Source organism: Salmo salar, chromosome ssa13 (genome assembly GCF_905237065.1).
Source record: "Salmo salar chromosome ssa13, Ssal_v3.1, whole genome shotgun sequence".
Lineage (NCBI taxonomy): Eukaryota > Metazoa > Chordata > Actinopteri > Salmoniformes > Salmonidae > Salmo > Salmo salar.
In genome coordinates, this window is record NC_059454.1 from 25,104,344 (window position 1) to 25,126,301 (window position 21,958).

A 21,958-nucleotide genomic window follows, 5' to 3' on the forward strand; every position below is an offset into this window, starting at 1 on the left:
AGCTTCAAAACAACTAGACTACACAGGGCTACTAATGTGTGGAGGAAGAATGAAATGTACCAATTGGTTAGGAACACTAATTGAACTCTGAGGACTCAGTTCTGATGAGGGTGAGACTGGAAAGGAATTTAGCCATATGAGGCAGGCAGTCGCTGCTTTGTTCGTATTTGCGTCAATTGGTGAAGAATTATCCTTCATATTTTTGTATTACATTTTTTATTTAACTAGACAAGTCAGTTAAGAACAAATTCTTATTTACAATGACGACCTACCCTGCCAAACCCCAACCCGGACGACGCTGGACCAATTGTGCGCCGCCCAATCACGGCCAGTTGTGATATAGCCTGGAATCAAACCAGGGTCTGTAGTGACGCCTCTAGCAGTGCCTTAGACCGCTGCGCCACTCGGGAAAATCTGCAGATATTAATTCTGAAAGTATTAATTTTGTCCCCCCACACACTACTTACTGTAAGAAACCAGTGTTGAGTTAGCTATCAGCGTCTGTCAGACCCCCCGCCCCGGTCAGTCTAACAGGGCATGTGTTTCCCCCACAACCAGTCTCCCTGGCGTTTCCCCCACGACCATTCTCCCTGGCCTGGCGTGACACATTAGATCACAACAACAAAAGATACATAACACCCCCCCCCACTAGTCTTCCTCAGCCACCCATCCCCCAGTCTTGTGTGCCATGACACACAAGGCTGGCACAGCAGAGAGGAGATAGATAAGAGATTGCCCATTTGTAGCTTACTCTCTTCTGCATTATAAAAAAGACAAGGAAAACAAGGATTTGCCATGGTCGCCTCTGCAGTCCACTGCATGGCAGCCTGGATGTCTGGGGAACACATGTGAGCCTGCCTGCCACACACAAACACACAGAGACAGACAGAGAGTGCAGAGGGGAGAGCTCTAACCCAACCCCCACCTAAGCTCTCTGTGGTACAGGGGCCTTGCAAGGCCTCCCCTGCCCCCAAAGCCCCCCCCCCCCACTCCTTTGGGAAAGCAATCTGTGATTTTCAGGTATTCACATTCAGATTTGCACAGCAACAGTCACACAACAGAGAAGGAGGAGGAAGGAATGTTGTAATTAGAGTTGAGATAAAGAGACAGGGCTTACCTCTGTGGATGCATGGCTGCCTGACACACTGTTATGGCAACACTTATAAAACATGGAGGACACTCTCAGCCGGGGAAGGCTCCGTTCTTCAGGCAAGGCGATCAGGCCTGTCTGATGGTAGCCAGGCCCTGACTGGCCCCTTTGTCACAGGCGGGATGTAAGACCGCATCCGATTGGCCGAAGGGTTTCCTGAGTAATTATCTTTGTTCAGCGCAAGCAGGAGCAGCTCTGAGTGCAGGAGAGACATGGAGATAAAAGAGAGAGAGAGCTAGGCCCAAATCACAAAATAACACACACACAACAATGTAATACTTTTTCCTAAGGTTGCATCTGGTGCAAGTTGTGTTATTTTCACAGATTATATAGTAGAAATGGCAGCATCTACTAAATGAAAAACAGACAGCAGGGCTGCTCTGTTGTAACCTCCATTTTTGTAGAGAAGGCCTTTGTCTAAACCCCTCCCTTCTTCTCAACCGTCTTCAGGAGAGAGAGGGCACATAGGCTCGTTCTTCACCAAAACTACAACCAAGGCCTGGAGAAATTGCACACAATTTAAAATGTAGACCAGGGAAGGTTTCCCTATAATATAAGTGGAATTAAAAGAAAAACTGAATGGTAAATCCAGATGATATATACAAAAAATAATAGGATTAACATAAAAGGAAACAAGTTACAAATATTCTGTAATAAATATGAATAAATTCAAAAGAAAGGCTATTTATGGGCTTGTTCCAAAATAAAAATAGCTATTATGTATACTACAACAAGATGGGACTCATTTTATCTGCTAAGAGCTACATTAAAACATTTTACTAAAATAATACTTCTATAATTAATAAATCATCAGGCCAAACAACATTACTTGAAAGTTCAGATTCTCTAAAAGAGAAACATACAAGTAAAACAAAAACAATTTCATAAAAAAAAAGCCAATACTTTTTAGGCAAAAAAATAAATACATACAATACGTTACATATTGTTATATACCAGGGGTCAGCAACAGGCTCAATAGTGATTTTTTGGGAGCTCCCCAGAGTAGTTTGGGGGTTGTTTTTCGGTTGAAAAAAAGACTAAAATTATTTTGTAATGCCAGACAATGCAGACCAGAACAAATGACAGTGTGTGCATGTACGTGTGTTCCAAGGAACCTCCCGCTTGCATCATGTGCTTTGTGAAAATCATCAATAATTCACTGTACCTGGGTAACAGCACCTGTCTGTTATTGCTAACTCTCAGACAGGCCAGTTTGTCAATTGGAGTAGGTTTTAAATAGCTCACCAGGCCACACTCCCAACACAGAGGTTACAAGCAATGGTAACTAAGGCTCGCACACATTGAATGTGGATCTAGAGTTTCTGTTTCCTCCGTCACCATTTTTCACACAATTCCACATGTAAAATCGGTGCGCACTCGGTTCTCAAATTTCGTTCAGAAGTGCTAAATATTCTCGGCCAGCAAACGCTATTGGTGTGTCTGAGCCCTAACACTCTGTGCTTGTAACTACTACTACTCTTCACCATCTGCCACTATTCCTTACCACAGGTGCAGATATGTGAATAGCAAAGGCATTAGGTTATATCATTATAGCCTTTCCGGCAGGTAGCCTAGTGGTTAGAGCGTTGGGCCAGTAACCGAAAGGTTGCTGGATTGAATCCCTGAGCTGACAAGGTAAAAATCTGTCGTTCTGCCCCTGAGCAAGGCAGTTACTGTTCCCCGGGCGCTGATGACCTGGTTGTCGATTAAGGCAGCCCCCCGCACCTCTCTGATTCAGAGGTTAAATGTGGTTAGACACATTTCAGTTGAAGGCATTCAGTTGTACAACAGACTAGGTATCCCCCTTTCCCTTTTGAAAGGATATGTTGTTGTGAGCACAGGACATGTGTGCTTGGTGGAGAATTGGGGCTAGAAGAACACAGAAGTAATTGGTTTCATAACACAATTCAAGCACGTGCAATGCTGTCCTCTAGTGAATAAAATGAGAATAACATAAGACAGATTCAGACGCCCCTGGCCCTCACAGGTTCACCATTTCCACCGGTGACTCTTCACCCTGCCTCTATATGAATACTATTGACATATTTGTCGGCACCAACCATGCTAATGTGACAACTGTCTAGCCTAGATTGATGGATATACACTCCTCTGAACTATTTGTGCGGTGTCTTGCCTAAAAGGACAACTGTTTGGCCAGATGGTTATTCACTCTGTGCCTTTTTTCTGCTTGCTCTGTTAGGGATCTTGGCCGGGTTACTGTGAAGCATTTGTTTGACAAATTTGTATGACAAATGTTGTCGAAAGGACTAGGTCTATATTGATTGGTTTTCAATCAGCTCGTACTCTTGGTACCTTGACTATTGTGTAATGTTTCCGGAACAGTTAACAGTTAGCTAGGTTTAAAAAGTTAAGCGTACAGAAAATGTAATCCATGACTGTAGCTACTCGGTACTCCACTTTAAAAAAGGACATATTGATACAGACATATCTATAAATCCTGGCATTTGTACAAATGATATGGCAGAGCCCAATTATACCATAACAGCTCATATCAATATGGTTTGACAGCCTATACTAAAATACATATAATTGTGTTATTATTGAATGTGAAGGCTGGGGTCAGGAGTGACTGAATGAGTGACAAGCCAGGGTGAAAGATTAAACCATCATTGACAGTAGGATTACCCGAATGTGTACCAAGTTACCTAGGTTGGTTCCTTTTGGCAATACAATTCCATATACTTAACAGACTTGTAAAGTGTAACTACGTAGCTATATCAAACGGGTTCACCATCACCACTAGCTACTTCCTTTGCGTAGTGGGCTTTGTTGGCTACAGTAACTAGCTAATGTTAGCTAGCTAACTAGCTGCTGACGTTAATAATAACAACCGTTTCCTGATTCACATTGAGAAATATTTCCTATTTTACACGCTTTATTTTGCTAAAACTAAAGGAATAAATGGTATTTCACGTAAAACAATCAATACGTACCCGATAATGAAGATATGTATGTAAAATAAAATCTGACTGGACGGAATGAAAGATGGCTTAGAGGTATCCCTTCTTTCCCTCAACATTGATTGGGCGGATTCGATTACGCTGAACTTCGGGGTACCGGTGCATGGTCCGTGACATGCATCCTGCAGAAGCATTAACCTTTTCTCCATAACATATATTTTCAAACTAGTTTTCTATGGGAAGGCAGATAAAGCGTTTTTATCAAAAGCAATACATTTTGCATGCGAAAACACATAATCCTACTCATTACTCCTCGTGCTTAACTGCGTCACTTTTGTGTGGAGCAGACTTCGCCGTGGGCTTTGAACGGGGCACCTGGCTCACGCCCGGGAGGCAGCCCGGGTCCAAAACGATTGCAATCAACTTTAACCCTGTGCCAGATTAATCGAATCCCCTAATTGACTTGCTAGGAAACCGACACCTCCTCCACCAATTCCCTTGCACGTGATTTGTTCAGCATAGTGTCAACCATGGGTTCAACGAGGCGGGATTTTCTATCTACGTCAATGGGCGGATCTTGAGTGTAGGAACCGAACTGGGAGGGGACGTTTGACTGGCCAGTAACGAAGTGCGTGGTGTTGTGTACATTTTTATCGTTTCTAAGCTAGTTAACACATGAACGGCAATTTACACCGTGAACTGGCAGTAGTGGCGGGAGCAAAATAGGACAGTTTGCATCTGAATGCAAGCAGGGCTGCGAGTGACTGAATAGCGGCAGGTAGTGAGAGCTGTATCGGTCAGCCATGGGTTTCCGAAAGAAGAACAAGAGCCCGCCGGTGCTGAGCCACGAGTTCGTGATCCAGAATCACGCGGATATGGTTTCATGTGTGGCTATGATAATTCTCCTCGGCCTGATGTTCGAGGTACAGTGTTAAACCCTGGAATGTATGCTGCACAGTATATAAGAAAACGCCTCGTCTGAACTGTGATGACAACGTCAGCAAGACTCAAAGGGGACTGGGCGCAAGCGTCTCCCTTCTCATATGTCACACCGATTGCCAAGGAAGACAGGAGGCACACTGCTAAATAGTTGCTGGTCAGCTAGCATGTCACACCAACTAGCTAGCTATCTAATATTACCAAATGGATAGAAAGCGCTAGCCAGTTTGCTATCACATCCATGCATGTGACAGTAAACGATGGGGATTGTTTACATTACCCAACTCCCATTCAAGTCTGCAAAAACGTAATCAATTGAGTGCTTGTTGCTGTTAACTGAACTTGCAAGGTTGGCCTGCTAGGCAACTTGTTCTGAAAATGAAACACGATCGCATGTTGGCTATCTAGCCAGTTCCCCACCCAATTTGTCAGTCTCATTGAGTACGTTTACATGTACACTAATAATCCGATATTAAACTGATTATGGCAGTAGACAGATTATGCAATAGTCATGTAAACGCCTTACTCTGTTTATCTTAATCTTATTAAGGTCAAAATCGAAGTAAACATACGCCAATTAAAACACAATGTCTGGGCAATCTTTGGATTGATTAAATCATGTAAACACCTTAATGGCGTTCCAGCGGTGTATTTGGTCTGCGCATGTGCTAGCACCAGCCGAGCGAGCCTCCGTCTAGCACGAGTGAGGTATGTTAGGAACAACTGAATGTATGGGTCTTAGAAGTAGTTTTCACATACACACGTCATATGTTTGAAATCAGAATAACACTTGTTTCTCCAAAATAACATGTTTGCTGTGGTAGAACGTTTATTTTGATTGGCGATTTTCAGCAGTTATCAGAGTGCCATCAGGTAGCCAAACAGGATTATTAGGGAAATAGTTATTCTTGCAAAGCATGTATTGGTTTTAATCGAACCTGGCTATCCACAATAATCGCAAACATTTTATTGTGATTGATTCCTATGCATCTGCATTATCAGGAAGAACCACTCTTGTTACAAAGTACCATTACAAGACCTTTTGCTACAACAATGCTTCTATTTGATATCTTTCGTTTATTGCAGGTCACAGCAAAGTTTGCCATCATGTTCATCACCGTTCAATACAATGTGACTCAAAGTCTTGGTAAGTTTACATAATTTTTATTAGTAGTTATTTTACCAAGTTGACACATTCTCATTTACAGCAATGACATGGGGAATAGTTACAAGGGAGAGGAATGAGCCAATTGGAAGCTGGTGGTGATTAGGTGGCCATGACGGTATGAGGGCCAGATTGGGAATTTAACCCCCCTACTCTTACAATAAGTGCCATGGGATCTTTAGTGTCAGGACACCCATTAAACATCTCATCCAATTAATGGCACCCTACACAGGGTAATGTCCCCAATGACTGCCCTGGCACATTGGGGTATGTATATATATTTTTTTAGACCAGAGGAAAGAGTGCCTCCTACTGGCCCAGCATCTGGTCTCCCATCCAGGGACTGACCAGGACCAACCTTGCTTAGCTTCAGAGCCAAGCCAGCAGTGGGATGCAGGGTGGTATGCAGCTGACATAATTCTTTGTATTTATTTCTAAAACGTAATATAATTTTACAGTATTTAGTGCATGTATCCAGTACCTTGTATTTGAAGCCATTGACCAAGTTGTTTTTTTGTTCATCTGTATGTTATCAGACGAGAGGGCTGAGCAAGTGAACCTGTACCAGTACGGTCCTAAAGACATAGCCACTGTGTTCTTCTACCTGCTCATTGCTGTCATACTCCACGCCTTAATACAGGAATACATTCTCGATGTGAGTGTCTCTGCACACAGACCCCTTTTTGTATGTGTGTGTGTGTGTGTGTGCGCGTACGTGTATGTGCATGCACGTGTGTGACTAAAAGAGAAAGGAGGATATCTGTATAGGTAGTTAATCTACAGAACACATAGTCACTGTGTGTGCTCGTGTGTGTCTCTCCCCCTCTTTTCCAGCCCAAGTGTGATCATAACTGAAGGTCTGGCCCTGTCTCTCTTAGCAGTCTTATCCTTCTCACCCTCTTAGGCAGTCAAATAGTAACCTCCTCGGCCACTTCCTTCTCTTACACAGCCCACAGCAAATGATAACGGACACGTTTCTCTTCGTCGGTATGCATGTCTCATGTCCTATTCTCTCTGATTTCAGAAAATGAATAGGCGGTTGCACCTGTCGAAAACCAAACATAGCAAGTTCAATGAATCGGGACAGCTTGCTGCCTTCTACTTATTGTCCTTCATCTGGGGCTGCAGCATCTTAACAGCGGTAAGAAGACCAATGAAACGCTGCCAGGAGCCTTGGAGCATTATGTGAAGACAAGCAGTCCATCCCGTTGTATTTGTTCTTTGGCTCATGCCGTCTCTCTTCTTACCTGTTAGGAGGAATTTGCGACAAATCCTACTTTCTTATGGGAGGGCTACCCACACACCCACATGGTGTAAGTAAGGATTTATACATACATTTTACGCCTTCGGGTCACTCATTCATTATTTCAACATTTCAGAGGGACAGGGTTAGTACTGTTTTCATCACAACTTTTTGTGGAGTTACCAAGTGTTCTAGAACACAATAATTCTCCACAAGTGTTCTGTGACGGCTCAGATTTTTGAGTTGACACAGTGGAAAGGCCTTAGTGACCCAGGGTGGATTGCAGCCCTAGTATTGCGCATGGGAGTACACTGTCCTGCTGTCTCATCAAATCTATTTTAGACATCAGGTTCCCCTAAAATATTTATTCCAAATGTGATGTTTTACTCAAGCTAGACACACAGCGCTAAGTGTCTGTCTTTTCCATCCCTCTCCTCATTTCTCATTGTGTAAAGAGGTGTTATTTCAATCCATTTTATTAGGGGAAATAGATTAAGCAGGAATGCATAGATTGTGAACTGAATATTTTCACCCAGGTTACATACATTTTTCTTATTGATGGACTTTCATCTATCTTTGAAAATCATGTTTGTAAATGCATGTAACAGGATCTAAGTTATCATGAGCAAACGTTCATGTCCCATCATATCCACTCGCTCCCTGCATAGATAGACCGGACCTCTGCCTGCCTCTAACCTGCCCTCTCTGCAGCTTTCAGGTGAAGTTCTTCTACATTTGCCAAATCGCATACTGGCTCCATGCCCTTCCTGAGCTGTACTTCCAGAAAGTGCGAAAGGTAAGGGTGCATGATCACACCTTGGGTTAGGTCCTAAAGATGACACATCTGTCATTTAAACATGGAAGGATACATCTTGTCATTCTATAATTCCCCATTGTTGCAAGACATGGTTCATATTCTTTATTCTCCTCTTACAAACCCTTTTGTGGCTGTAAAAGTCATGTGGCACTGAAGCTGCTGTGCCACACACCTACACTGATACAGCAGTCATTAATAAAGGCTCTTTCCTGCTTGTGTGTTTCAGGAGGATATTCCCCGCCAGCTCTATTACATTTGTCTTTACGTCTTCCACATCACCGGTGCCTACATCTTAAAGTGAGTGTGCGTCATCTCAGGGAAGTGGTTAGATAAGAAGATAAAGACTATATGAATGGAGCTACCGTTCAGCACTTCCTTACTAATGCACTTTAAAACCTCTTCGGGATAGGAACCTTCATCTCAATTTCCACCTAAAATGACATACCCAAATCTAACTGTCTGTAGCTCAGGACCTGAAGCAAGGATATGCATATTCTTGGTACTATTTGAAAGGAAACACTTTGAATGTGGAGATGTGAAATTAATGTAGGAGAATATATCACAATAGATCTGGTAAAAGATAAAACAAACAAACAAAAAAATGTGTTTTCTATTTTTATTGCAAAGAAAGGCCATACATTGAGAGAGGAAGCGGGGGAAATTTAGATGTTGTCCACAACAGGGCAACAGACTGATACATTTAAGAATGAGAGAGCTACATAATATTTTGTATGAAGTCTCACAGGTGTCACTCACGAGTTTGCCCAAATGTACCCAAGTGGCCGAATTGGTCAGTTGATACATTTTCAAGTCGATAAATATAGAGAAAATACAAAAATGCTATGGTAATAAAAAATTTAGGTTTACACACAAAGATGGGGGCTGTACTTTCCAGTCATGTCCAGCTGAGGTCCTGGCTGCCTTTTAGGTCGACATGATGGTGGAAGTGACTCCACATCATCCTCTAGCAGTGTGCCAACCTCCTCTCCCTCAGTGGTAGTTGCCCCTAGTGCACTGGCCCTCCTCCACTTCTGAGCTGGCCTCTTCACACGTCTAGATGGCCGGGTGGGTGTGGAGCCAGAGACGGCAGCAGGGGTCAGACTGGAGGAACCAGTTCCTACGTTTAACTGAGTGGGGATGGATGACTTGAATGTGGTCTCTTTGGAGTTGGCTCGCAGAGGTCACCTCTACCACTATTGAGGATTTAAAAAAAAATCTGAACTCAAGTTTACTATTACTTATTTTATTAGACTTTTATTTTAGCAGGGGGTGAACCCTGCATCAATACTTTTACGGATGAGCCCTGTATCAATACATAAAATACACAACACATCTATAAATATATATATATTATATAGAGTATGGGGAACACAATCACTGTAATGAAATATGTGGACCAATAGGCATTAAGACACTCAAACCACAGCCACAGCATGTCATAGCTAACATAAACATACACAGTCAAAAGTTTTAGAACACCTACTCATTCAAGGGTTTTTATTTATTTTTACTATTTTCTACATTGTAGAATAATAGTGAAGACATCAAAACTATGAAATAACACATATGGAATCATGTAGTAACCAAAAAAGCCACTCTTTGCCTTGATGACAGCTTTGTACACGCTTGGCATTCTCTCAACCAGATTCACCTGGAATGCTTTTCCAACAGTCTTGAAGGAGTTCCCACATATGCTGAGCACTTGTTGGCTGCTTTTCCTTCACTCTGCGGTCCAACTCATCCCAAACCATCTCATTTGGGTTGAGGTCGGGTGATTGTGGAGGCCAGGTCATCTGATGCAGCACTCCATCACTCTCCTTCTTTGTCAAATAGCCCTTACGCAGCCTGGAGGTGGGTTGGGTCATTGTCTTGTTAAAAAAAACAAATGATAGTCCCACTAAGTGCAAACTTAGTGGTGTATCGCTGCAGAATGCTGTGGTAGCCATGCTGGTTAAGTGTGCCTTGAATTCTAAATAAATCACAGACAGTGTCACCAGCAAAGCACTCCCACACCATCACACCTCCATGCTTCACGGTGGGAACCACACATGCGGAGATCATCCGTTCACTTACTCTGCGTCTCACAAAGACACGTCGGTTGGAGCCAAAAACCTCAAATTTAGACTCATCAGACCAAAAGACAGATTTCCACCAGTCAAATATTCATTGCTCGTGTTTCTTGCCCCAAGCAAGTCTCTTCTTCTTATTGGTGTCCTTTAGTAGTGGTTTCTTTGCAGCAATTTGACCATGAAGGCCTTATTCACGAAGTCTCCTCTGAACAGTTGATGTTGATGTGTCTGTTACTTGAAATCTGTGAAACATTTTATTTGGGCTGCAATTTCTGAGGTGCATTTAACTCTAATGAACTTATCCTCTGCTGCAGAGGTAACTGGGTCTTCCTTTCCTGTGGCGGTCCTACGAGAGCCAGATTCATCATAGTGCTTAATGGTTTTTGTGACTGCACTTGAAGAAACTTTCACAGTTCTTGAAATTTTCCAGATTGACTGACCTTCATGTTTTAAAGTAATGATGGACTGTCGTTTCTCTTTGCTTATTTGAGCCGTTCTTGCCATAATATGGACTTGGTCTTTTACCAAATAGGGCTATCTTCTGTATACCACCCCTACCTTGTCACAACAAAACTGATTGTCTCCAACGCATAAAGAAGGAAAGAAATTCCACAAACTGACTTTTAACAAGGCACACCTGTTAATTGAAATTCATTCTACCTCATGAAGCTAGTTTAGAAAATGCAGTGTGTGTGAAGCTGTCATCACGGCAAAGGGTGGCTACTTTGAATATATTTAGATTTAACACTTTTTTTGGTTACTTCATGATTCCATGTGTTATGTCATAGTTTTGATGTCTTCACTATTATTCTACAATGTAGAACATAGTAAAAATAAAGAAGAACCCTTGAATGAGTAGGTGTGTCCAAACTTTTGACTGGTACTGTATATACATTACCTTCGAAAACTATTCAGACCAATTTACTTTTTCCACAGTTTGTTAGGTTACAGCCTTATTCTGAAATAGATTACATGTTTTTTTTTCTCTCAATCTACACACAATACCCCATAATGATGAAGCAAAAACAGGTTTAGACATTTTTGCTAATTTATTAAAAATAAGAAACAGATATTACATTTACATAAGTATTCAGACCCTTTACTCAGTACTTTGTTGAAACACCTTTGGCAGAAATTACAGCCTTGAGTCTTCTTGGCTACACCTGTATTTGGGGAGTTCCTCCCATTATTCTCTGAAGATTATCTCAATCTTTGTCAGGTTGGATGGGGAGCGTCGCTGCACAGCTCTTTTCAGGTCTCTCCAGACATATTCGATCGGATTTAAGTCCGGACTCTGGCTGTGCCACTCAAGAACATTCAGAGACTTGTCCAAAAGCCACTCCTGTGTTGTCTTGGCTGTGTGCTTAGGGTCGTTGTCTTTCGCCCCAGTAGGTTTTCATGAAGGTTCTCTCTGTACTTTGCTCCGTTCATCTTTCCCTCGATCCTGACTAGTATCCCAGTCCCTGTCGCTGGAAAACACCGCCACACCATGATGCTGCTACCACCATGCTTCACCATAGGGATGGTGCCAGGTTTCCTCCAGACATGACGCTTGGCATTCAGGGCAAAGAGTTCCGTCTTGGTTTCATCAGTCCAGAGAATCTTGTTTCTCATGGTCCGAGTTATTTTGGTGCCTTTTGGCAAACTCCAAGCGGGCTGTCATGTGCCTTTTACTGAGGAGTGGCATCCGTCTGGCCACTCTACCATAAAGGCCTGATTGGTGGAGTGCTGCAGAGATGGTTGTACTTCTGGAAGGTTCTCCCATCTCCACAGAGGAACTCTGGCGTTCTGTCAGAGTGACCATTGGGTTCTTGGTCACCTCCCTGACCAAAGCCCTTCTTCCCCGATTGTTCCGTTTGGCCGGGCGGCGAGCTCTATGAAGAGTCTTGGTAGTTCCAAACTTTTTCCATTTTAGAATTATGTATGCTACTTTGTTCTTGGAGACCTTCAATGCTGCAGACATTTTTTGGTACCCTTCCTTAGATCTGTGCCTCGACACAATCCAGTCTCGGAGCTCTATGGACAATTCCTTCAACCTCATGACTTGTTTTTTCTCTGACATGCACTGTCAACTATTGACAGGTGTGTGCCTTTCCAAATCATGTCCAATCAATTGAATTTACCACAGGTGGACTCCAATCAAGTTGTAGAAACATCTCAAGGAAGATCAATGGAAACAGGATGTGCCTCAGCTCAATTTCGAGTCTCATAGCAACGGGTCTGAATACTTATGTAAATAAGGTATTTCGTTTTTTATAAATTTGCTGAAATTTCTAAACCTGTTTTCGCCTTGTCCTTATGGGGTATTGTGTGTAGATTAACAACAAAAAAATGTATTTAATTAATTTTAGAATAAGGCTGTAACGTAACAAAATGTGTAAAAAGTGAAGGGGTCTGAGTACTTTCCGAATGCACTGTTTACCCGGAGAGAGTTTGGTGTCTGGGGTGATGGGTGGGGTTAGTTGTAAACCTGTATGGATGTATTTGCTTTGTCCTCAAAATACCTCCCATACAGGCAACCTTTTTAAGTTTCCTACATGCAGGTCAAGTCTGACAAACTAATTTGTTGTGTGAAAGTGACTGTGGAAAAGTTCAGCAGTAATCACGGTAGTTGTGATATCCTATCAAAGTAGTATAATCATCAGAAGTACCTCTAACTGTTTTAGCTGACCTCTGAACCTCCTTGACCCAATACTATTTTAATGGCCTTCTGTTACTCAGCTCCTCTCCTTCAAGACCACTGGTCTGGAAGATGGGTAAAGGCAGCGTAGGGCTTTAATTTGATCCTAGTGCTCCACATACCTCTTTCTGATCACTGGGCATGACTGACAGGAGTATAGGGAAGGAAGGAGGTCATTCAAGTTTTTTTGCAAATGGCTTCAGTGTTATGATGTATCCTTTTCCCCTGCTGATGTTGTGGGCTGAATCACTTTTCCCTGTGTCCTTTCCGTATCCTCTCTCGAACAGCCCTCGTGGTGGTGGTCTTACCCCAAAAAACAACCTTAATATTTCTAATCGATGGGAGGACACCTACTTGTTGAGGAAAACTCATTCCAGGAATCAGGCAGAACTTAGCAGCTATAGGAGTTTATTCAATCAATTGCAAGAGAGATCACTCTCAGGATAAACCGGAGAAGAACTCAAGAGTTACAGAATCACACAGTCATTATATACTTATTCTACACAAAGAGCTGATTGCCTCTCCTAGGGGAAAGCAAGCTTACATGAGAGATAAGGGGGACTTGGCTCCACTTCCTTAAAGCATTGTACAAACAAAAGCATATTCTAACCAGTTCTCACAGCCTACATGACTGAGGGGAGTGATGAGTTCATTTCAGTTAGAAGAAGAATTTAGCCTTGAGCTAGGCCTCTAGTGCCCGATCGATAAGGAGTCAGCAGCAAATCCCTCCTTTGTGCGGTGTGTGAAGAGGGTACTGGACAGCTATGGAAAATTACCAGTTGATACAGTACATATAGTACTATTCAAGCATTTACGTAGCATTAGACTGTAACAGAACCATTTTGCCCAAACATACTAAGCAATAATATTGGAAGTAGTGCCGGTCATAATTGCATTGCATGGATCAATTATAGGCCCTTTTTATGGTAGATATGCATAAATCATCGCTTCTATCTTCTGAACAACTTTTAAAGATGCTTCCTCCTGCAAATGTGAATAATATTTAATTTTATTGAGTAGTTCAGTACTGTTAATCCCTGGGCAGAAAATGTAATCTGATGAAGGTCTGTTATCTGTTTCCCCTGGTGTTTGCGGACTTCCTGTGTTCAGCCTCCACCGGCTGGGGCTGGTGCTGTTGGTACCTCACTACCTGGTGGAGCTCCTGTTCCACGCCTCACGCCTCTTCTACTTCAGTGATGAGAACAAGCAGAAGGGGTATGTATGAATTGTACGCTGGACACCCCCTCCATTTTCATACCAGTCAATACAAGGAGGGGGAGAAGTTGGGAATAAAACCTGCATACAGAGAGAGGTTTTGAATTTAATTTGTATTATTGCCACCTTCAGCAAGTCACTTGTGTGATACAATGGGAGCTTTTCATTTACATTACATTTACGTCATTTAGCAGACGCTCTTATCCAGAGCGACTTACAAATTGGTGCATTCACCTTATGATATCCAGTGGAACAACCACTTTACAATAGTACATCTATATCTTTTTTGGGGGGGGGGTAGAAGGATTACTTTATCCTATCCCAGGTATTCCTTAAAGAGGTGGGGTTTCAGGTGTCTCCGGAAGGTGGTGATTGACTCCGCTGTCCTGGCGTCGTGAGGGAGCTTGTTCCACCATTGGGGTGCCAGAGCAGCGAACAGTTTTGACTGGGCTGAGCGGGAACTGTGCTTCCGCAGAGGTAGGGAGGCGAGCAGGCCAGAGGTGGATGAACGCAGTGCCCTTCTTTGGGTGTAGGGCCTGATCAGAGCCTGAAGGTATGGAGGTGCCGTTCCCCTCACAGCTCCGTAGGCAAGCACCATGGTCTTGTTGCAGATGCGAGCTTCAACTGGAAGCCAGTGGAGTGTGCGGAGGAGCGGGGTGACGTGCGAGAACTTGGGAAGGTTGAACACCAGACGGGCTGCCGCGTTCTGGATGAGTTGTAAGGGTTTAATGGCACAGGCAGGGAGCCCCGTCAGCAGCGAGTTGCAGTAATCCAGACGGGAGATGACAAGTGCCTGGATTAGGACCTGCGCCGCTTCCTGTGTAAGGCAGGGTCGTACTCTGCGAATGTTGTAGAGCATGAACCTACAGGATCGGGTCACCGCCTTGATGTTAGCTGAGAACGACAGGGTGTTGTCCAGGGTCACGCCAAGGCTCTTAGCACTCTGGGAGGAGGACACAATGGAGTTGTCAACCGTGATGGCGAGATCACGGAACGGGCAGTCCTTCCCCGGGAGGAAGAGCTGCTCCGTCTTGCCGAGGTTCAGCTTGAGGTGGTGATCCGTCATCCACACTGATATGTCTGCCAGACATGCAGAGATGCGATTCGCCACCTGGTTATCAGAAGGGGGAAAGGAGAAGATTAATTGTGTGTCGTCTGCATAGCAATGATAGGAGAGACCATGTGAGGATATGACAGAGCCAAGTGACTTGGTGTATAGTGAGAGTAGGAGAGGGCCTAGAACAGAGCCCTGGGGGACACCAGTGGTGAGAGCACGTGGTGCGGAGACGGATTCTCGCCACGCCACCTGGTAGGAGCGACCTGTCAGGTAGGATGCAATCCAAGAGTGAGCCGCGCCGGAGATGCCCAACTCGGAGAGGGTGGAGAGGAGGATCTGATGGTTCACAGTATCAAAGGCAGCAGATAGGTCTCGAAGGATGAGAGCAGAGGAGAGAGAGTTAGCTTTAGCAGTGCGGAGAGCCTCCGCGACACAGAGAAGAGCGGTCTCAGTTGAATGGCCAGTCTTGAAACCTGACTGATTTGGTTCAACAAGGTCATTCTGAGAGGGATAGCAAGAGAGCTGGCCAATGACGGCACGCTCAAGAGTTTTGGAGAGAAAAGAAAGAAGGGATACTGGTCTGTAGTTGTTGACATCGGAGGGATCGAGTGTAGGTTTTTTGAGAAGGGGTGCAACTCTCGCTCTCTTGAAGACGGAAGGGACGTAGCCAGCGGTCAAGGATGAGTTGATGAGCGAGGTGAGGTAAGGGAGAAGGTCTCCGGAAATGGTCTGGAGAAGAGAGGAGGGGATAGGGTCAAGCGGGCAGGTTGTTGGGCGGCCGGCCGTCACAAGTCGCAAGATTTCATCTGGAGAGAGAGGGGAGAAATAGGTCAAAGCATAGGGTAGGGCAACGTGAGCAGGACCAGCGGTGTCGTTTGACTTAACAAACGAGGATCGAATGTCGTCAACCTTCTTTTCAAAATGGTTGACGAAGTCATCTGCAGAGAGGGGGGGGAAGGATTCAGGAGGGAGGAGGTGGCAAAGAGCTTCCTAGGGTTAGAGGCAGATGCTTGGAATTTAGAGTGGTAGAAAGTGGCTTTAGCAGCAGAAACAGAGGAAGAAAATGTAGAGAGGAGGGAGTGAAAAGATGCCAGGTCCGCAGGGAGGCTAGTTTTCCTTCATTTCCGCTCGGCTGCCCGGAGCCCTGTTCTGTGAGCTCGCAATGAGTCGTCAAGCCACGGAGCAGGAGGGGAGGACCGAGCCGGCCGGGGGGATAGGGGACATAGAGAGTCAAAGGATGCAGAAAGGGAGGAGAGGAGGGTTGAGGAAGCAGAATCAGGAGATTGGTTGGAGAAGGACTGAGCAGAGGGAAGAGATGATAGGATGGAAGAGGAGAGAGTAGCAGGAGAGAGAGCGAACGTTGCGACGGCGCAATACCATCTGAGTAGGGGCAGAGTGAGTAGTGTTGGAGGAGAGCGAGAGGGAAAAGGATACAAGGTAGTGGTCGGAGACTTGGAGGGGAGTTGCAGTGAGATTAGTAGAAGAACAGCATCTAGTAAAGATGAGGTCAAGCGTATTGCCTGCCTTGTGAGTAGGGGGGGACGGTGAGAGGGTGAGGTCAAAAGAGGAGAGGAGTGGAAAGGAGGCAGAGAGAAATGAGTCAAAGGTAGACGTAGGGAGGTTAAAGTCACCCAGAATTGTGAGGGGTGAGCCATCCTCAGGAAAGGAACTTATCAAGGCATCAAGCTCATTGATGAACTCTCCAAGGGAACCTGGAGGGCGATAAATGATAAGGATGTTAAGCTTGAATGGGCTAGTGACTGTGACAGCATGGAATTCAAATGAGGAGATAGACAGATGGGTCAGGGGAGAAAGAGAGAATGTCCACTTGGGAGAGAAGAGGATTCCAGTGCCACCACCCCGCTGACCAGATGCTCTCGGGGTATGCGAGAACACGTGGTCAGATGAGGAGAGAGCAGTAGGAGTAGCAGTGTTTTCTGTGGTAATCCATGTTTCCGTCAGCGCCAAGAAGTCGAGGGACTGGAGGGTAGCATAGGCTGAGATGAACTCTGCCTTGTTGGCCGCAGACCGGCAGTTCCAGAGGCTGCCGGAGACCTGGAACTCCACGTGGGTCGTGCGCGCTGGGACCACCAGGTTAGAGTGGCAGCGGCCACGCGGTGTGAAGCGTTTGTGTGGCCTGTGCAGAGAGGAGAGAACAGGGATAGGCAGACACATGGTTGACAAGCTACAGGAGAGGCTACGCTAATGCAAAGGAGATTGGAATGAACACTCACTGACACTCAATGACACTCAAATATAACTTTCCAATTTCCACTTTAGAAATTATAATTGATGTAAACTTTTCCTCCCTTATCGGACTAAACTGATTGATTTGAATAACCGATAGTGTCTTATGTGAGCCCATGGAAGGTGTCACTGTTGTTCCCATGGTGACTAACTCAGATTCTCTTTTCTTTTCCAGTTTCACTCTGTGGGCGCTACTTTTCGTCATCGCTCGGCTCCTTACCCTCACCCTCTCCGTACTGACTTTTGGCTTCGGACTGCCCCGCGCAGAGAACCAGGGTTTCTCACTGGCAAAGGGAAACTTCAATGTGCTTACCATTAGGCAAGTCATGTTTCTTAAGATCGCTTAATTTGCCCTGTTACCCCCTCTGATTCGGCCCTTGAGAGCAAGTTTGAACTTTTCATCTATCAAAGAAAGTAAAACGCCTGTCATTGCTCATGGCTGGTCTTCATAATGTTTCCCCCCTTGCCTCCCAGGATGACGTGCCTGGCTGCCATTTGCCTGACCCAGGCCTGGATGATGTGGAAGTTCATCAACTTCCAGTTGAAGAAGTGGAGGGAGCACAGCCAGAGCCAGGCCTCCAAGAAGAAGGCTTTCAGCCCGAAGAGCAAGCCCCACAAGAAGGACCTGGCCCGGGGTGAGTCTGCCGCTGCCCCTGCCCCCTTGGAACACCCACCTCCAACCATTACAACTCTGTGATGCAGATATGTTTCTGACATGTTGTTCTTGTTTGTTTTGTTAGTAGGTTCTGCCAACGGTGTGGTGAAGTCCGATGACAAGACGTCACCCCGTGCGAGAAAAGCCAAAGCCTCATAGAGTTGGAGGGAGAGAATGGAGGGATGGAGCTGAGGAGAAGTGAGGGGGCTATTCTCAATGTGACATTTTGTCTTTTCATCACTTACATTTTTTAATCTATTCCCCAAAACAACCTTAACTGTCTGTTTTGTGTTAGAACCTATGTTTTAATAGTTATGTTTTTGTTTGTTTTGAGGACCTAATATGTTTGTGTTCAGTTGTTCTTTCTGTGGATGGGATGTAAGCAGGGCAGGGTCGACTGGTTAAATGTTTTAAAGTATGAATCCACTACCCGTGTGTGCCCCACCAACTGCCCCACTGCTTGTGCTGTGTGTTCACTTTGAACGAAAACATGGGGTTTGGCCCTAAGCCACTCTGGGCTGGCCTTTTGGGCAAGGTGTGTCTGTGCTAAATCTCTCCCACTCAAATTTTGTTGCTTGAGAGAGAGGAAGTGGGAAGTAACTGGATAGATAATTGGTCAAAAAGTCATTTTTGGAGAGGAATTATCTGTAGCGATTGCATCCAGCTTCAGGGCCCTAGTCAATCAAACTTTCTAACTGGGTTTCTGAGGAAGTCAAACATGCACTGTTCAATCTTCACAGCAAGAGTGCATGGCACGATTCATGAGCTCAACAAAACATGTAAAACAAGAAGTGTGTGAAACATTGGACTAAAAGTTTATTTTACCTTGTCATTGGTTTTGTATAGGGACATCACCATTAACTCCTAACGGTGTCCGTTTGATGCCTGTATTGTTACTTGCTTTTGCCATATGAAATCTGTGCTATTATGGGATTGAGGCACTGTTAGTAGTTAGTCATTGAGTAGCCCCGTCTCACAGATTGACCAACTCTCTATCAGCCATATTCTGACTCAACTGGCCTTTATCCAAAACTCCATTACTGGAGATAATTCCTTTATCCATGCAGACAGAACTAGATCTCTTGAGCAAATGATGCATTGATGTACAGTACCAGTCAAAAGTTTGGACACACCTACTCATTTCATGGTTTTCTTTATTTTTACTATTTTCTACATTGTAGAATAATTGTGAAGACATCAAAACTATGAAAAAACACATGGAGTCATGTGTTAAACAAATCAAAATATATTTTAGATTCTTCAAAGTAGCCACCCTTTGCCTTGATGACAGCTTTGCTCACTCTTGGCATTCTCTCAACCAGCTTCAAGAGGTAGTCACCTGGAATGCATTTCAATTAACAAATGTGCCTTGTTAATTTGTGGAATTTCTTTCCTTAATACGTTTGAGCCAGTCAGCTGTGTTTTGACATGGTAGGGGTGGTATACAGAAGATAGCCCTATTTGGTAAAAGACCAAGAACGGCTCAAATAAGCAAAGAGAAATGACAGTCCATCATTACTTTAAGACATGAAGGTCAATCAATCCGGAAAATGTCAAGAACTTCGAAAGTTTATTCAAGTGCACTTGCAAAAACCATTAAGCACTATGATGAATCTGGCTCTCATGAGGACCACCACAGGAATGGAAGACCCAGAGTTACCTCTGCTGCAGAGGATAAGTTCATTAGAGTTACCAGCCTCAGAAATTGCAGACCAAATAAATGCTTCACAGAGTTCAAGTAACAGACACATCTCAACACCAACTGTTCAGAGGAGACTGTGTGAATCAGGCCTTCATGGTCAAATTGCTGCAAAGAAAGCACTACTCAAGGATGGCAATAAGAAGAAGAGACTTGCTTGGGCCAATAAACACGAGCAATGGACATTTGACCGGTGAAAATCTATCTGGTCTGATGAGTCTACATTTGAGATTTTTGGTTCCAACCGCCGTGTCTTTGTGAGACGCAGAGTGGATGATCTCTTGAAAAACCCTTGAATGAGTAGGTGTCCAAATTTTTGACTGGTACTGTATGTGGAGGATTTGTGCAGGAGTTCAGGTGAGGTTTTTGTGTTTCAGTTCAAGATTTCAATCTCCGATAAGATTATATTAATTAATGAACAATGCCAATAATTAAGGCCTCAAGTTATGGCGTTAAGCCTAAAGGGTCATGGTTAGGTTTTGACGAGCTGTTGAGTTTGCATCTCAGAAGCATTCAGTGGCCTTTTTTTCACATCTACTGGAAGAGTTGAGTTATTTATTTCAGTCGTATCTTATTTTTTTATATCATGCTTTGGCAACTCTATAACCAGCATAGACGAGGTACAAAGCGAAACGCTTTCAGTCTCAACCCAAACGATACAATCCTCTTTTTAAGTGTCCTTAAAATGTCAGTGGCGTGAGCCATGGAGTTCTCCTCGGGTTTCCTTTTTTCTTTTTTTTGCCTTTTTTATATCTGAGTGTATGGCACAGGAGGCTGCTGAGGGGAGGACGGCTCATAATAATGGCTAGAATGGAATGAATGGAATGGTATCAAACACGTGGAAAATATGTATTTGGTGTGTTCAATACCATTCCATTAATCCATTCCATTAATCCGTTCCAGCCATTACTATGAGCCCCCCCCCCAATTAAGGTGTCACCGGCCGCCTGTGGTGTATGTTGGCAGGCAGCTGCCTCCATCGACACCCACTTATTATACTGTACATCCCATTCTCAGATAGTCTCTTTTGCCAGACGGCTTACTTCCGCAATCTTTGAATGTGCCGTTGCCCAAGGTCTGCCTATAAGAGACTAATTCTCAGATGGGACTGGTGTGTGTGTGTGTTGGTGCGTGTTTGAGCCTGTGTGTGTGTGCATGCCCGTGTCTAGTTCTACCTGTGGTTATGCCTACTGTGTGCGTCCGTGAGGAAGTGAAGGCTCTGCGTGATTCATGCTTTAGTGTCTGCATTTTCACTTAAAAAAAGTTGTTGCCCTTTTGACTTCATGGAGCTTGACAGACAGTTTAACTCCCCTTGTTTCCTTTTAAATCCTTTACCTTGTTTTCATTTCACCTTTTTGTTAATTTATTTAAAAAAAGGCTTTTGTAATGAAGACAGTGAGTGGTAACTGAGTTATATTTTATATAAAGTCTTATTGGATGTTTGCTTACAACCCCTGGCCCTTCCTTAACCCCTGTCCTGTGTGAAATAGATTCTGTGACTTCTGTTTGCCACATTTGGGCTGAAGGGGCCTTCTTGCTCCACCAGTCCAGTGATTTGGACATTGCAATTGGACACTTATGTTATGTCCTGTAGAGACCCAATGCTGTTGTCACAAATGGGACGAGTTACCATTCCTAGCCTGAGCTCAGATCTGTTTGTGCTTCACCAACTTCTCTGACTAGCATTATAGTTGGCTGAAGCATATACTGATCTGGGACCAGGCTGCTTGTTTGGTATGTTGAGTAGTAGTATTGCTTCGGCAGAAAATAGATGACTTGAGTTTAGTCCTCATGCTGCTCTATCTAAAGCGTAAGTTGAAAGTGTGGAGGACTGGTGTTCTGTTTTGAGTCTGTTACATGGCAATGTCTTAGGAGGAAAGGAGGAGCAGATTACTTTTATACCAGCCTTTTACTTTAATGTATCTGATATTTAAAATAAAATAATCTATATGAATTCAACGCTACACTGTACTAAAAATACTTGTCAGATTTTTTTAGCTATTTTTATAGTTGAAAAAACTGTTAAAGTTCACTAATATTCACCACACACACAGAAATATATATGAATAGTATTTTGCATCCTTATTGGTATGAGTTGTTT

At 44.0% G+C, this 21,958-nt stretch overlaps 2 protein-coding genes across 6 annotated transcripts in view; one reads left to right on the top strand and one right to left on the bottom strand.

The window, feature by feature from the left end:
- The window catches only part of LOC100195767 (protein kinase C-binding protein 1), a 30,189-nt gene extending 25,980 nt beyond the window's left edge, over window positions 1–4,209 (bottom strand). For all 3 annotated transcript variants that reach the window (XM_014135056.2, XM_014135055.2, XM_014135053.2), the window contains exons 1-2: window positions 4,105–4,209; window positions 1,118–1,345 (exon numbers count right to left, since the gene is read on the bottom strand). In XM_014135056.2, coding sequence (XP_013990531.1) covers window positions 1,118–1,131 — 14 coding nt within the window. In that variant the 5' untranslated portion in view covers window positions 1,132–1,345; window positions 4,105–4,209. The remainder of the gene's footprint in view (window positions 1–1,117; window positions 1,346–4,104) is intronic.
- A 437-nt stretch (window positions 4,210–4,646) lies between these two features.
- On the top strand, window positions 4,647–19,445 carry LOC106566729 (translocating chain-associated membrane protein 1-like 1). Of its 3 annotated transcripts, none has more exons than XM_014135050.2 (11): window positions 4,647–4,994; window positions 6,097–6,157; window positions 6,712–6,830; window positions 7,200–7,316; window positions 7,430–7,488; window positions 8,130–8,214; window positions 8,462–8,532; window positions 14,095–14,199; window positions 17,679–17,822; window positions 17,978–18,138; window positions 18,247–19,445. In XM_014135050.2, the coding sequence occupies exons 1-11, from the start codon at window positions 4,875–4,877 to the stop codon at window positions 18,315–18,317; spliced, it is 1,113 nt and encodes a 370-aa protein (XP_013990525.1). In that variant the 5' UTR covers window positions 4,647–4,874; the 3' UTR covers window positions 18,318–19,445. The 3 variants fall into 3 exon arrangements, with proteins under 3 accessions (XP_013990525.1, XP_013990524.1, XP_013990527.1); XM_014135049.2 differs by having other exon boundaries at window positions 18,244–19,443; XM_014135052.2 differs by lacking the exon at window positions 4,647–4,994 and adding an exon at window positions 5,013–5,718 and having other exon boundaries at window positions 18,244–19,445.
- The last annotated feature ends 2,513 nt before the right edge of the window (window positions 19,446–21,958 follow it).